This window comes from Sorex fumeus, unplaced genomic scaffold (assembly GCF_029834395.1).
Source record: "Sorex fumeus unplaced genomic scaffold, SorFum_2.1 ptg000044l, whole genome shotgun sequence".
NCBI lineage: Eukaryota > Metazoa > Chordata > Mammalia > Eulipotyphla > Soricidae > Sorex > Sorex fumeus.
In genome coordinates this window covers 36,065,461-36,083,079 of record NW_026606101.1, presented here as the reverse complement: position 1 = coordinate 36,083,079, position 17,619 = coordinate 36,065,461, and the positions used below count along the sequence as shown (strand labels likewise).

The 17,619-nt window shown below is 40.4% G+C and overlaps 1 protein-coding gene across 1 annotated transcript in view; it reads right to left on the bottom strand.

The window, feature by feature from the left end:
• PCSK2 (proprotein convertase subtilisin/kexin type 2) overlaps positions 1-16,237 on the bottom strand; it is a 297,709-nt gene extending 281,472 nt beyond the window's left edge. The window contains exon 1 of the mRNA XM_056121353.1: positions 15,699-16,237. Coding sequence (XP_055977328.1) covers positions 15,699-15,875 — 177 coding nt within the window. The 5' untranslated portion in view covers positions 15,876-16,237. The remainder of the gene's footprint in view (positions 1-15,698) is intronic.
• Between the last annotated feature and the right edge of the window lie 1,382 nt (positions 16,238-17,619).

Here is a 17,619-nt window from a genome sequence, read left to right as displayed (position 1 = left end):
ATACGTCACGGGTAGCTTGCCAGGCTCTGCCGTGCAGGCGAGATACTCTCAGTAGCTTGCCAGGCTCTCCGAGAGGGGTGGAGGGATCGAACCGAACTTGGGTCGGCCATGTTGGCTGCATGCAAGGCAAACGCCCTACCACTGTGCTATTGCTCCAGCCCTGTTATTCCTCTAGACTTAGCTATTTTCAGGGATGCCAGTACAAAAGTTGAAAGTTATTATTATCATTCAGAACACCTGACGAGTGGCTTAACTGACAATTCCTAAGCCATATTTAAGCATTTATTCTTCACAGGCAATACTTATCTATTTTTAAAAAAAAAATTTAGAAGACACAAGTCCCTATGACTGGGAGTATAAAAGTGAAAAGAAAATCCCTTGGGTTATTCATGATTGTTTGCATTATAAGATTGAGATAACACTCTGCGATGAGATTCAAATTATGATTTGCTATCAAGAAATGACATATAATCTAAAATATAATAACAACCATGTAATAAAACAGATAAGGTTGCTAGACTCTTGGTCTCAGTAAGAAAGGGTTAACTTTTAGTCTCAGGAAAAGTTTCCATACGTAATATTAACATTTATTATTTCTTTGGAATATCAGAGAGCAACCTACATACCAGGTGTACTGAGATAGCACACCTGGCATATAGGTGGAGCAGGTGAGCAATGATCCTGGATTCCTTTCTTCTCCACTTTTAACTTGAGTCTGATTTTGATTTCTGTATTTCTATGCCAGAGTCATGGTCACAGTCCTCCTGTTGTTCATTGATTTGCTGGAGTGGGCCCAGTAACGACTTCATTGTGAGACATGTTGTTACTGTGTTTGGCATATTGAATACGTCACGGGTAGCTTGCCAGACTTTGCCGTGTGGGCGAGATACTCTCAGTAGCTTGCCAGGCTCTCCGAGAGGGGTGGAGGAATCAAACCCGGCTTGGCCAGGCCTAGTGCAAGGCAAACGCCCTATCACTAATCAATTTGCTTTAACTGAAGTAAATTTTACAGAAACAATTTTCTACTTTTATCAATAATTTATTGTGGAATCATACAGTATCCCTGATGTCATCATCTGGTGGTAATGGGATCAAAGACACATAATCTTATTACTTATTACTACTTCTAGAACCTGAATGATTTTTTAGGACAAAGGAATTCAAACAAGTGTCTGGGAGACCTAAGTGCTCCAAATCACTATTAGCTTAACTAACTGTACTAGGGTATCCGTACAGTGTTGAGTAACTTCTCATGAACTGACACAAGTACTGACTTCTTTTGTATTATGTTCTCAGTATCTCTTATCATCTTGTTAGACAAACTACTTGAAATCATAAAATTCCAGTGTGCTTTGTAGCTTTGATATCCCTAAAATTCCACTTTTTTTTTTTTTTGCTTTTTGGGTCACACCTGGCGATGCACAGGGTTTACTCCTGACTCTACATTCAGGAATTACTCCTGGCGGTGCTCAGGGGACCATATGGGATGCTGAAAATCAAACCTGGGTCGGCCATGCACAAGGCAAATGCCCTTCCCGCTGTGCTATTGCTCCAGTCCCAATTCCACTTCTTTTAACCTCTTGAAATTATGAGCCTCAAGGCAAATTCACCTAAACTGGCAAATTCACCTCAACTTGGCAGTTTGCCTTCTGCTGTTACCGTCTCACAGGTAAAATACCATAAATTGAACACAAACTTATTGCCAGTACTCTAATTATATGCAAAGGTCACTCCTATTTCTTGGTGACTTTTGCATTTTATCTATATGTGTACTCTCTGTATAGCAAACGATGTTTTGAAATCCTATTCCCTTGGCCTATCGTTAATGTTGCCTATACAAAGTACCTATACATGTAAAAGACTTCATGTATCTCTTTGTTTAAAAATATTCTGTAATTGTGGTTTCTTGCTTGGTATGCTTGGGGCATTTGATTTTCCTCAGGCGTAACCCTCAACCAGAGACGAATGACCTTTGGTGGTTAAATTTTGCAATTATCCTTTGATGAGAAAACTCAGAGATATAACTTTGAGAGAGTTCTAGGTAGGATATTGCAGCAAGTCCCTGCACCTTGCTCATGTTCCAATGATTAGTTTCTTCCATTGCAGATTCTGAGGATGGCCTTGTAGATTTCTTAGGAAATGGTATATAGCAAATGTTTTGAACAAAGACTGAAAAAGTGTTTGTGCATTGAGACTCAATCTCTGTTCAGTCTTTGAAAGAACTTTCTCAAATTAATGCAATGAATATTAGCTGCCTACTTGTTATAAAATCCATGACTCAGTGTCCTACCCGATACTTCAGTGAATAGAATCCAATATTTGTTGGATATTCGTCAATTAACTTTTCTCTGTATAAGACTATGTCTTATATTGCTTTCTTTGCTCATTGGTTTCAAACTTCCAATAGCTTTTCTCTTGAGTATCCCTGGGAATTAACTAAAATTAACAAGTAGATACCAACTCCCTCTTAGTCTTAGAACTTTGTCATCTTCGAAGAAAACTGACAATCACCTAATGAAATGGATATTGCCCCTGCATAAAAGTGGAGAACAAGCAAAAGATACCACAGAGTAGCCTTTGTAAATAACTTTATCCTCTCTAACACTGGCTTTTCAGTTAGACATTAATTCATCCAATTTAGTTTTATTTTGTTTTTGGACCACTCCTGGCAGTGCTCAGGGCTTACTCCTGGCTCTGTACTTAGATAAGATAACTCTTGGCAGGCTCAGGGTACCATGTGAGGTTTCAGGAATTGAAGGCAAGCACCTCACCTACTGTACTATCACTACAGCCACATAATTTTAAGCTATTAATGGTAATTTTCAGTCTGCCCCCGCACCTGGCTGTTCCTCGCCGGGGCCCGTTGGAGGGGAGCGGGTTGAGCTTTCCTCCCCGCCCCGACCAGGGCTCTGGCAGCCGAAGACTTCCAGGACCAGCCACCACCATGCTGAGACCACTCTCCGCACACATGAAGGTACTGGCAGAGGGAAAAATCCACGCGGGTTCTGGGGCCGAGATCTCCCAGCCTACTCGGATTGGAGTCGAGCATCCTCCACCCAGATCCTCCAAATTCCAGTAGGCGGGGGTCACACCCACCACCTGGCCTCCTGACCCGCATTCGCGGCCGTGCGACATCTTATCAGGACATCTTTTATGACATCTTATCATCTCATTCCTACTTTAGACAAACTTGCAGGCTATCAAATGTAGCCTGCCCACAGGGCAGAGTCTGGCAAACTCCCATGGCGTACCAAATATGCCAAATACCAGTAACAATGATGGGTCTCATTCTCCTAAAGAGCCTTGAATATAATCTCAGGGTTAGGATGAAAGAGACGTTACTGGGGCCTGCTCGAGGCAATCGACGAATAACAGGATGATGAAATGAAATGAAATGAAATGGTAATTTACTATGTAACAGGCACAAATTTGGATATTATATTATATTATATAGTATCTCTGAACATGCTTAGTTTTTTAATTGCAGCATCTCAAGACATCTTTTGACCATTTAGTGTGCATCTGATGATTGAGCTAAACCATTAGATTTTTTCCCCTAATCACTAAAAAATAGTTTTTAACAATTTATAATGACTTTGGAATTTATGTGGCAATTATGGAATGTACAGCACTGCTTTAGTCACTAGGGAGACATTCAAATAAAAGTTCTTTTTGTTTTGGCTTTTTGGGTCACATTCAGTGAAGCTCAGGGGTTACTCCTGACTCTGCACTCCTGGCAGTGCTTGGTGGGACCATATGGGATGCCAGGGATTGAATCTGGGTCAACCACATGCAAGGCAAAATCCCTACTTCTGTACTACTGCTCCAGCCCCTCAAATAAAGAATTATTACCCTATCTTTATTATCCTATCTTTCACTATGTATAAAAGTTGTTATTGATATAAGATCCCTGATTTTATGAACAGTTTTATTTAGAAAAATATAATTCATAGAAATTTCAGGGGTAAAATATCAGAACAGAGATGGGCTAGTAAATTTGTTTACATTATTAATCACTCATAGAAATAAATTTCAGCTCCGTTCTACGGCATCCAATAAAAAATGTACTATAGCTGTGCCATGGAGGTATGTTTTAACTACAGCTAGAGAGAAATGATGTTCAAATGATCATATCAAATATTTGACAACAAAAAACATTTGTTATAATCACATACAAAAAGGAAGGGTTAACTAATATCTTTCTAAGATCCCTTCTTGCTCTGACAGACTATAATTCCATAATTGCAGTTATTATTTCTAAAAATTTAAATGAGTCTGGATAAACCAGTTAGTGTAATTAGATGAGTATGTCACAACATTTTTTGTGGGGTAGCAATCTTTAAGTAGTCTGTCTGGTGTTTGGAAATCATTATACATAAAAATCACATCAGTTACCATCATTAGAACAAAATTTTTCTTGTTCTTCCTTTATCACTAAACTTTTAAAAAATTGCCTATACTTGTCACTTTCATCTGACTGCACTTAAAACTGCCCTTCTCAATTTTACCTCTTTCTGTAGCAGACACTATCACTTTCCTGCTCAGATCCCTTTGGGCCTTATCATTTGGTACAAGTCAATAACTCTATCTCTTTGTCAGAGATTTTGTTATGGTTTTACACTCTGCTTTATTAGAACAAATGCTGGAGAGTTAATGCCATTCAGGAATAACTATCAGTCATTAATTTCCATTAGTATATCTTTCTCACTCCTTAAGAAAACTCCAAGGAACACACATGTTCTATTTCAGCTCCTCAAACTTCCCGGTGGAATTAAGTTCGTTATCCACTATGACAACTTACTCTACTGTGTCGCATTAAATAACTTCCCTTCCTTTCTTGTCCCAGTTCTCCACTTCCCAATCAGAACTTCAAGGCTTAGAATACCACACCCACACCCAACTTCCTCCAGCATGTAAACAGCCCAGATCCACAAATAATATCAAAAGAATGCCAAGATGTTAAATCTTCCCAGGTAGATTGATCTCTGGGCTGAGAACTCTGGGGACTTCTCAGAATGGAAGAGGGAAATTTTCCTTCCCTGCTGGAAATGATGGCTCAACATGCTCTCTGCCCATCCAACATCCTCTGAAAAATAAATGGCTCAGCTCCACAATTAACCTCATTGACCACCAAGCCATCAAAGCTCCTAGAGAATGCAGCTAAGGGTGCCTCCAAATTTCATAGTACTGACAACCCAATAGGAACACTGCAAATTTGATGGGGGAGCTGTGTTTGAAGACCACCAAGCTCAATAAGTAAAAACAGTAGTACAGAGATTCAAGTATCATCAACAATCTCAATAAATCCCCAATGACTTTAGTAATGCCATTGTGAGATTACCAATGATCACAAATTACTTTTATTGATCTATTTTTAAATAATTCTGTTATTTTGTTGTAAAAAGCAATATAAGGTAAACTTGTGTGTTCCTGTTAAGGGGGCAGGCTTCAGGGTTGGTGGAAAACTGAGCACATGGGTGGAGAGATCACAATGGTGGTAGGATTAGACCATTAAATGCCTGAAATAATTGGATTATGGACAACACTGTAGATCACCATGTTTAAATAAAAAAGAAAAAGAATTACCTCTTAATTACTTTAAATCCTTGTCTTAAGAAATACTTGTGCATCACCTCTCAGTTGAATTGTCAATATGCAGAATTTTTATCTAGTTTAAAGCCCCAACTCATTACCTAAAAACATTAACACCACTGTTAATTTTGTCTCTTAAGGGTACATTCTTCCCATATCCTCCCCTATGACTTACAACTTGAATCTCTATCATTCGTGCTCCGTATAATCTCAGAGAGGAAAGTTTGTCTTTTATAATTTTTTAATCTTTAATAAAACCCAAATAATCATGACCTAAGAAAAACTGAGATTACAAAGCAGTAGCTCAATGAAGGGGCAAACAGAAGTGAGATGAGAATGGTGGTATAAGGTCTGGGCACTTAAGTGGTGGTAAAGGCGAGTAATTTTATATATCAAACGCATGGAAACTAATACTATCATAAATGTGCTACTTATATACAGGAGAAAAAGAAAGAGAGGAGAGAGAGAACAAAAATGCAGAATTTGGAGTTGAAATTCTTGTGAGGGGTTAAAGCAATGGTACAGCAGGAGTGCATTTTCCTTGTGCATGGCCAGCACAGGTTTGATCTACATCACCCCACATATTCCCCCAAGTCCTCCAGGAATGATCATGAGCTCAGAGCCAGGCGTAATACCTAAGCACTGCTGGATGTGGTCCAAAGTAAAAAGAAATTCTGATGTGTTTATGATGAATTTAGGATAAAGTTCATTAAACAGAACATAAACAATACTATGATACTTTGGTTGCAGCATAGGGTGGATATTAAAATGTAGTTGATGCAAGAATAATTATATACCTAATAAACATTAGGTATACAATAATACCAATAAATGTGTAAGTAGGAGAAGTCAGAAGAAGAATTTGAATACCAACTTCCTCATTTTGCAAGGCACAGAATCAATAATTCCCTAAAGTTGAAATATGTAATTAAAGACAAATAATCTACTATCTAGACATACAGCATATCATTACAAACACCTATTATTGTGCATAATGCTAGTTTTATTAATTGTTTGGATATATATTTAGAAATATATCTCTTGTATGATCAATTTATTTGGTTTAACAATGTCTTCAGTTATATTTCAATTTCCTTTCTGTTAAATTTTATAATAAAATTGAATAATTAAAAATGCAAAGTAGTATATTGAATATAATTTGGTTCTACTTTCTCTAATTTCTTTACACAAATACTTTGGAGGATGTTTGGACCATATTAAGCTGTGCTCAGGGCTTCTTGCTGGCTTTGAGTTGAGGGCTCACTCCTGATGGTGCTGGGGAGACCAAATGCAGACTGGGGATTAAACGGGGTCAGCTGTATGTGAGATAAGCACCTCTCACCCTGTTTTACGTCTTTGGCATCTATAGTTCTTTCTTTAATAAAACATTAATTCATTATTGAAAAAGCATGAAATTCTTTACCAGCTAGGAATAAACACAGCTTTGTTACTCTGGTAGGAAGCAACCACAAGTGTCATGAATGAATGCCATATTCAATAGCAAAGTGCTGTGAAGTTTGTATTGTCTTTTAAAGACGCTTTTTGTTGGTTTGTTGTTGTTGTTGTTGTTGTTTGGGGGTCACACCCGGTGGTGACCAGCGGTTACTCCTGGCAGGCTTTGGACATCATATGGGATGCTGAGGATTGAACCCAGACTGGTCACATGCAAGGCAAGTGCCTCACCCACTTCACTATCACTCGGGCCCCAAAGAAGCTCTTTTTAAGATTTCTTTCAAAATAAGTCTCAAGGCTATGAATTTCCTAAGATGTTGCCTGTCTATGAATCTCAGTGCCTGCACTCCTCAACTCTGGGAAATTCTTATCTACAATTTCTTTAATTGGTGGTTCTTTATTGTATTTGCCTTCCTGTTCTCCAGGGAGTCCAGTGATTCTTATATTGTTCCTCCTGAACTCATCCCATCATTTTCTGATGTGCTATTCATTTATTTTCAGACTTTCCACCTATCTTCTGCTGTTTTCTGAGATTTTCTGCATCTTATCTTAGAGCTCCTTCTTCAACTTCTATTATTTTATTTCTCAGAGCTATTATTACCTTTTTTCTTAACGTAACATGCCACAGTCTTTACTTTTGTGACTTCTGTTTATAGTTTACTCATTTCCACTCTCATAATTCCTTGTGCTTTGCTGACTACCTATGCCACCATTTCTTTTATTTTATAAACAACTAAAACAGCCTGAACATGGTGTCATTAACGTCATTTTTGAGAGTTTACAGGCCTAGTTGTACAAATTGAGCCTTCTATGATATTCTTTTCACTCACAGAGCTTTGTGGGTTTCTGGAGATGTGAACATTGGCTTGCTGAGATGGCAGAGGGTGAGGGTGGAGGCTGCTATGACCCAGCCAGAAAGTGAATCTGCTTCCCATTTCAAAATGGCAGTTGGGATGTTAGCTCAGAGATTAACCTCACCTAGAAGGGTGGTAGAGCAAGGAGACGTTTTGAGATGGGGAGGTAAGCCGGCTGAAATCTCTCTAGATATTCTTACAGCAGCATCTTAAGTAAAGTGTCCCAAATATTGGTGATAGTTATTATCAAGTATCGCAACTTGCATAATTAAGATAAATTCATTCTTCAAGTGCTTTTAAAACACTACTTGTCATTTTAAAAATAAAGATATTCAATTTTGACAGTAGTAATTATAATGTTTTATTTTATAGGGGATTCCAAATGTATCTAATATTATTCACTTCTTTTCCCACTCATGTCATTCATAACTCTTACAATATATAAGAATATTATTCTTATATTGAGATGCTACCTTCCAAATAGAATTAAGTCTTCTTTAAAAAAGTATTTTTTGCCAGTATTTGTTTTTGTTTCAAGAGGAAAGATAATCAGTAAGAAATACTATACAAACACACAAAATGTCATTCATCCAACAAATTGCACTGTAGGCTGTTTTGCGTGCCACTGTGTTTATGTAAAAATTGAAGACAGAGAATGTCACTGCCCTCAACTTATACTAAAACTTTTGACAATGAAACACAAGTATCCCATGTGAAAACTAATTTTTTTTTACCTTAGGCTATTATAATTCTTTGCAAATGTTTGAAAGCTTTTGATGTACAAATAAATGCTTCTGTGTCTTTCATCTTTACTAGAGCTTTTCCTACTTTGATACAAAGTAAGTACCAAACAAATCTTCTTAGGAAAAACAAGAAGAATTAAATAAACATGGAGCATGGAAGTCAATACCAAGTTTAAAGTTTCATAATAAAAAAATAACTCTAAGATCTGGTAGTCAGATAAATATTTTGTTAACTAATGGAGAAACTATTAAAGCCTATATTATATATTGAAGTCTATTCCATTCAATACCAGAAAATTAAATGTTTATGTTATTGCTTCACTTTTAATGTAAGAAGTTGTTATATTTATTTCCTCCAGAAGATTTCAGCATATCATATTATCCAAAAATTCTTAGTTAATTGGCTTTAGGGACAAAACTCTTCTCTTAAAGTGGGACTAGAGCAATAATACAGCAGGTAAGGTGCTTACCTTGCGTATGGCTGACCCAGTTTGGATTCCCAGAATCCCCTAGGGGCCCTGGAGCCTTCCAGAGTAATCCCTGAGTACTAGCAGGTGTGATCTACCTCCACCAAAAATATTTTGTTTAATTTTATTCCTTTGCATATATGTCTCATATTATAACTCACTGCAATCTATATAAAGTCACATTTATACAGAAGTGTCAATTCTCATGCATTTATTTATTTAAACAGCAGTATATTTTAATCAGTTAGGAAATATTAGTTATAACAAAAACATCTTGATTTAAAAATGTCAAACACTAATTCCCATTTTAAACAATGTTGTGACTGGATTTCAAATAATAATGTATATTCGTATTCTCGAAATACTACATCTGAATTCATGTATGAAATAAAATCATTCTTTCATGTGTGTGGGAAAAGTCTGAATTCAGGTATCATGTTTAATTCATAAAGAATCTTTCTTTTATGATAAATTATAGCTGAATATATATAATTATTGCAAATCTAATTGTAACATCACTCCAATGTGCTATAACATTATGATTTACAGCTAATAAGATATTTGAAGAATAAATTGATTTTGAGGTTCATTTAGTTGAGGAAAAGAGGTATAATTTTCTTTCTTTGTATTTTGATCAAGCTTTAACTGTAGACATTATTTTCTTTGTACAAAGATTATATCCATTTAACCACTGATAATTTCTGAGTTGGAAAGTTTAGAAAAATATAGAAGTCTGCCACTCATTAATTTTCTGGTTGTTACCTACTACTTTCTAGCTAAATTACTATCTATAAAATAATGGTTGCTACGTGGAAGTTTCTTGAAGATTAATTTTTCAAGTGTCTTATCTCTTAGCTGATGATGAAACCATCATTTTTGCAATCCAAGTGTATTTATCAGTTAAGAAGGACAAAAATGAATATTTATTTAGTATAGAAAACTTCAGCTGTAGGGAAGTGTTTAATGAATGATATACATATTTTTTTTGATGGAGAAGACACATCACAATGACCTGAAAGTTTTTGATAATGCAAGATGAAACTTTGGTTTGCAAATTTTTAAAAGATTATTGCTGCTTGTTTGGCTTGGTTACAAGATTTAGAAAGTCACTCAAGTAATTTAAGAAAAGAGATATTGGGGTTAGGATAGTTCAAGTGGTAGAGCACATTTCTAGCTTACATAAGACCATAAGTTAGATCCCTAAGACCACATGGTTCCCAGAGCACCACAGATATGGCCCCTGGATAACCCCAAGCACCACCTGCTCAAGCACCTTGAGGGAAACACTTTGTCAGAAGTGGCCCAAGATCCCTGATCATTTCCAGGTGTGGTCCCTATAAAATAAAATAAAAGAACAAGAAGAGAGATTTACTGATAGTATACATTGTTTTGGTAGTTCTGGCTGCCTTAAAGATAAACTCCTAAATTTTAGTACCTTAATGCAGAGATATTTAATTTACCATTCACATAAACTGTCCTAAGCAAAAGCATGAGATCTGAACTTCTTTCATTTGGGGACCTTACTGACTTTGCTCAAGGCCCTTCAGGGCTAGATTCAGTGACACTTAGGAGAACATGTGGATTGAATGAAGGTTGAAAAAATGTAAGGCATGAACCTTAACTTCTGTACTATCTCTCTGACACTATTAAACATTTTAAAAAACAGAGAGACTCTGTGGTATTTCATAACCTAGTTTCTCATACTGTTTTTCATAAAATTCTATCTCTTTACTTTGCACATTGCTGTTTTTGATTTCCTTCAGAATGAGAGGTAAATTGGATATATCATGTGCTATGTCATTATAATAAGAGATGTTTCAAAGAGGTATCAAATGATTTAGACTAAGCAAACCAGAGAAGACTTGATGGATGAACCTGTACCTGACCTAAGGCATAATGATAGAAAAATAGTAGCATTTGAGACCCAAATTTATTGGAATTCAAAAGAAATTTGTGGCATTTATGTTTGGGAAGTAGGATTCTGGGTTACTTTCATTTGGTTACTTGAAGTTTAGAAAAGCTATACTTTGCAGGTTTAATAGATGAAAATCATTTTTGAAAAATATCTATATCTATGTATTTATCAATACATGATTTAAGCCTCTAAGCCATGTTAATTTTGACCTAGAGAAACAGAGCATAAGGGGAAATTATACTGAAGAACTCTTGACTAAAAATGGAGAATAGAATTATACCTGGTTTTAATGTCATTATGACACTATTAAGACGGTTGTAAACAAATATTAAAAGTATATACATTTTCAAAATATTAACCCAGGGCTGGAGCAATAGCACAGCAGGTAGAGCATTTGCCTTGCAAGCGGCTGACCCAGGTTCAATTCCCAGCATCCCATATGGTCTCCTGAGAATCGCCAGGGGTAATTCCTGAGTGCAGAGCCAGGAGTAACCCCTGTGCATCACCAGGTGTGACCCAAAAAGAAAATAAATAAATAAATAAAAATATTAACCCACCCAATATCAAAAATACTCCTACAAACCCCAAGAAACATGATCCCCTGAATTTTAAAGCAAAATATCTTAACAAATACAGAATGAAAGAGGATATATAAATCACCAATGGTCATATAAAGAGACATTCATGTTTAATGAATTACCAGTGAAATGGATATTAAAGCCACAAAGGAATACCACACTATGCCTAACCAGAAGAACTAAAGGGGATAAGGCATAACACATCAAATGTTGGTGAGGATGCAGAAAATCATAACCTTCATACTTTCTTGGTAGGAATGCAAATTGGCATATCTGTGGGGAAAAAGGTTTGGAGATTCATCTGTGGTAGACAAAATTCTAAGCAATTCCCAAGAATTCTACTCATTGGTACACATGTGATCTAAAACCCCATTCCATTTGGGTATAGCCTAAAGGACTACAGTCCTTATTAGTATAAATCTGGTAAATTTTATGTACAGGGTTGGATTCTGTGATAGAGGTGAAGATATATATCAAATAGAGACATCTCAAATCAGTTGACTTGAGTATATGAAAGAAACCATAAGAAAAATTCTCCTGAGAGGGTTTGACTTCACCTGGTTTAGCCTGAGAAGGGTCCTAACTTTTCCTGAATGGAGAGACTCTGAAGGCTATATTCTGGGCCATATGACAAAGTCAGGATGAGAACTTCGGGAGCTAAGATAACTCCTTACTCTGCAGTCAGCAAGAAAATGAATATTCTAGGTCTACAACTAAAAGAAGCTGATTTCTTCTAGGATCTAAGTTTTTAAGCATGTTTTTCCTTAGTTGTAGCTCTAGATGAGAAAACACCAGGTTAATATCTTGATTTCTGCCTATAAAGCCTAGAGCAGAAAATATAACTAAAATGTGTCAGATTCCTTATTCAGAAAAAATGAAATATCAAATTTGTATAATTGTATATACCATTATATTTGTGTTAATATCCTACATAGCAATTGAAAATTAATATGGATTTCTAAAACAAAATGAAGACATATGCCAATAGTCCATCCTAAAAATAGTCTCAACAGAAATCTATGTCTATATTCAATAAAATAAATATAATATTATTTTCACAGAAGAAATATTTTAGGTAACTCCCAACTAAAAATAGCTTGGTGAGCAAGAAAAGAACTTGGAAATACTAATAATATTTTATTTATTTGTTTGGGTATTGGTTACACATTGATCCTCTATGAAGATTTGTTAAACAGATATCTTTACTAAATTACATATCGATGAAGCTAAAATTACTGAAGGGGACAGGGAGATAGCTCAAAGTTATGAGTACAGGCTTTGCTTGCAAGAAGTCTGTGTTTAATCCCCAGTACAATGTGGTCTTTCCAAGTACTACAAAGAGAAAACCCTTAGAACTCTACTGGCAGTAGTTCCTGAGCACTGCTAGATGTGACCTCCAAACCAAACAAAATAAAATAATTGTAAATGCATTTCTATTACATAATAGCACAATGATAAGATTTACATTTTAATTTTAAATTATGATGGAGATATATGTAAAAGTTACCAAAGAATTTTACTTCTGCAGTTATCCTAGTTAATTTCTACATGAATAGAAAACAAAGCATAACACAACCAAACAAAACAAACAGTTATCACCTGTTTGGATTTTCACCTAAATTTTCAGTGAAATGATTCAGTAAATTATGTGGCATTCTTAATAGGGAAGTAAAATTAGTAGAGCATTTTGAATTTTAAGAATTGAGCTGCTCTATAACCTAGCAATTCCACTTCTGGGTGTCTAATGCCACAACACAAAAAGCATTCATTTGAAAAGACATATGCGGGACAGAGTAATAGTACTGTGGGTAGGTCACTTTCTTTGCACCCAGTCCACCAGGCATGGTGGACTCCGACATCACATATGATCCCCCAAGATACACCAGGATTGATCCCTGAGCGCAGAGTTAGAAGTAAACCCTAAGCAATGCCTGTTGTGGCCCACAAACAAAACCAAAAAACATCCCAAAGATGAGCTTGTTGATATTTTAAGGTGAATACATGGACATAATTCAATTTAGCATCTGATGAGTTCATCTCTATAGCTATTTGCTCAAATCCTAAGACCAAAACTATACTTAAAAAAGCAATCGTCAAGAATTAACAAATTGGGTCAAAAATGAGTCAGATACACTTAAATTTGATTAAATTTTAAAAATAAGACCCCAAGGGCATATAACAAGGAGTCAAGGAGGAGATAGAATATCTGCCTATATCGAAAAATTTCACAGCAGGGTAGAGTAACAAGAATTTCTGTATCAACTGTGGCTTTTGTACATTTAAGACAGAGGGACCTAATGGCCTTCTCCCATTTTTTTTTTTTCCAGCTTCTCACCAAACCTAATACACTCTGCAGAGTCCCTAGTTTGCTTTGGGACATGAACGGATAAAGAGCATGTAGAAAGGTAAGGAAAGCCTTAGCTAAGCTAATTACTTTATGAAAAACAGACTCAACAACAACAATAATAGCAGTCTCCTCAGAGTTGCTGAGATGAAGAAGTCTGTGAGAAATCCAGTGCATAAGCCATGCTAATAATGATCACTTTTAATTATGGAGCCAGGGTGCTGTATCTTGCCAAGCGTAGCTTGGAGGGTAAGAAGGAAGACAGGCCTGCCTCGCCTCTTTACTTTGTTGGCAGCACTTTTGGATGAGCCCCCAGATACTGGGCTAGAACCTCCGAGCGTTTGCTGCCCCCGCCCCGGGCTGACGTCTTCTTTCCCTGGCCTCACCCACGCTTGCTTCCCGGGAGCAACAAGTTCTCTTTTGCAGGACCCGCCCGCGCGCCACCGGGCAGACCCAGCACCTCCTCCCAGACCTCTTGTGAGAGTCGCTGTCAACCGCACCTGGGGTGGGAATCGCGCCTGCTGCCTACGCCCGCCCAGCGCCAGCGGGAGAGCCCGCAGTGATGGAGCCAGCCCTAGCGGCGGCCGGGAGGGAAGCAGGAGGCGTGGGAAGTCAACACGGAGGGACCCACCGGAGCCCCAGTTCGCGCTGCCCTTGAGAGGCAAAGCGACAGCAGACTGCGCCCACCGCGCCTCTGGCCGCCCCTCTCCTGGGACGAGGGGGAGGAGACGGACCCGGAATGCTCCGGCTTCTTACCCCACCCCTCTTCTTCCAGGCGCCCCCCGCGAGGTCCTCCTCTACTTGCTTCCTTCCCCTCCCCGCTGGCCGCCCCCTGGTCCCCCGGGGACGCTTCAGCTCCCTGCCAAGTGATTTCGCGGGTAGAACAAGTAGGTCGGCCGCGGCTCCCCTGCCTCCCCCTGCACCCCCAAGTCTGCAAAGGAACCCCAAGGCTGTTCTGTTTGTTTGTTTTCTAAGCCTGCGAGTTTTATGACGCTGCCAGGCAGTTGGGTTCCAACTTCTCGGAAGGGGGATCCCCGCGTCCTCTAGGGAAAGACCCGGAGAGACGCCCTACGTCCACGGCGCCGAGGGCAGAGTCGGGGAGCGCGCCCCGACTCAGCCGCGGGGTGCGGCGTGGGCGGGCGTGGGCAGGGCCGAGGGCGTGAAGTTGTGCGGGATTCGGGAGGGAGAAGGCAGCTCCCATGTCCCAGTCTCTGGAGCTGGGGTGCTGTCGCCTCTGCATAAAAGCGCAGAGACTCGAGTCAGAGAGAGGGAAGTCCTCCTGGCGCGGGGTCCTAGGAGAGCACCGAGGCAGATGGCGAGGTCCGAGCTTGGAGCCTGATGGGTCAGAAACTACTCCCGGGAGAAGGGGAGGGGGACGCGTCCCTGGCCAGACCGCCAGCCGCGAGCCCGGAGGTTCCGCGCTTCCTCCCTCTCCATCCCCAGCTGCCTGACGAACTTGGTACCTCGGACAGCAGCCGGGGCGCACGGCTTTGTTGGACCGGTGTTGTCCTGTTCTCCGCCACAAAGTCAAAGGGCAATAAATTCTCTTGATGACCTTAGTGGTACAATTTGAAGGACATTTTAATTACATAACTCGTGAAAAGATCACTGGAGGCAATGTCGTGGTAGAGAGCCGATGGCAGAATAGCTGCATCGCATTCGAAAGAGAGAAAACTTGCAAAAAACCTGCAATGGGGTTGCGCAGGGATGCCCCCGTTTTGAAACGACATGCGAAATGCAAGGGGAATCTTACCTTTCGGACACCGAACCCGTGTTCTGCTGCAACTTGGCGAGCTTCTTCCTCTCCCCCTTTATGCAACTCCACAAGAAAATGATTCGTGAAGACCGGTCTCTCGGCAGATGCAAAAATCATGACACAGACGAGGAGCCCGGCGGCCGCCTTCCACTGGGAGACACGGCCACCTTTCATCTTTCTTTGGACGGAAAAGTGGTACTAGGAGGCGCGCGGGCTGGCGGAGCAGGGGAGTAGGAGGGAAGGCAAAAAATATTTTTAAATATATATGTATATAGTTTGTTGTTATTGTTTGTTGAAAAAAATCTTTGTGTAGAGAGAGAAACTGTTCAGGGGGTGGGAAAACAGCAAATCAATGTGTGCTCTGGTCTAGCCGCTGGCCCGGGAAACCCGGCCGTCAGGCGGCCCGGCTGGCTGGAAGGGTGCGAATGTGGGGAGCTCTGTGCATCTGAGAGAAAGAGCGAGTGTAGGTCTGTGCTTGATGCTAAATCTGCATTTCCAGCTCCTCCTCATCTCCAATTCCTCGGGGCCGGAGGAGAGCACCAGCCTGAATGACGTGCGGCCGCCGGCGGGCCAATGAGGGTGGGAGGAGCGCGGGGCCCCGCCCCGGGCCGCCCCGGGACCGCCCCCGGCCGCCCCCGCGGGGCTGCTCCGCCTCCGCCGGCGGGGGGCGCCGCGCGGCAAACCCGCGCCCCCGCGCTTTCAGCACCCGGGAGAGCTCCCGGCTGGGCCGCGGCTCCCCGGAAAATCCCCCCAGCTTGAGCCGGGCGGTCCAAGGAGTGATGTCATTGTTTGTGAAAAATCCGGGAGGCTTTGGAAAGGGAATTATGGTGTGTGCCTCTCCCCGAGGCCCCGGGGGAGCCGGCACACCGTCTCTCCCTACTGCTCTCTGTCTTGTTTTCCATGCAGAACAACTTCTCTCTCTTTCTCTCTCTCTCTCTCTCTCTCTCTCTCTCTCTCTCTCTCTCTCTCTCTCTCTCTCTCTCTCTCCCCTCCTCTCTCCTCTCTTCTCTCTCCTTCTCTCTCTTCTCTCTCTCCCTTCTCCTCTTTCCCTCTCTCCTCTCTCATCTCCGTCGTCCCTCTTTCCCCCTCTTTCCTCCTACTCTCTCCTCCTCTCTTCCTCCCATCTCTCTTTTCTCCCCTCTTTTCTCCCCACCCTCCTCTCTCTTCTCTTTCCCCCCTCTCCTTTCCTTTCCTCCCTCTGCTCTCCCTTTCTCCTCAGCTCCTTACTTCCTTGTATCCTTTCCCCCCTCTGCCTCCCCTCTTCTAATTCTCTCTCTCCATCACTTCTCTCTCGACCCTACTCTCTCTCTCTCTCTCTCTCTCTCTTATTTATTGCATCTTTCCCCTTCTTTCCCCCTTCTCTTTCCCACAAAGACGTTAAAAAATATTAATTCTAACATTTATCTGGGAAAATCCCAGAGGAGGTTGTTTCCCTTTCCTGGCACAGAGAAGGGTGGAAAAGGCAGCCTCTACAGATAACTCAAGGTGCCAGAGTGCAAGAAGGGCTTTTTTTTTTTCTCTCTTTCTTTTCTGTTGTTTGTTCAGGCTCAGGGCGGTTCTAGCAGCTGGAGGCCTATCAGGAAGCCAGATTCACCTTCTCAGTAAGTGTGACTAGATGAGACTCCTCCAGGAAACTTCTCCAGAATCTCTTTGCCACTGCTCGCAGGAGAGCCTCAGAGATGCTGGACTCACCTAGACATGCATTTACAGACCGGAAGTTTAGATGCCACAAAGCCAGGGAGTTTGTGCTTTGGGAAAAGGGTAGCAACTGATCCCAATCCCAGGCAGCTCCCATGAACATTCTCCACTGGGGGAAAGTTCAGGCCAAGGGCAAGCAGTCAACCACATTACCAAGTTCAGGAATGTGCACTCACACTCAGTTAGCTGCTGACCATTTTTTTTCCTACCAGATGAGATG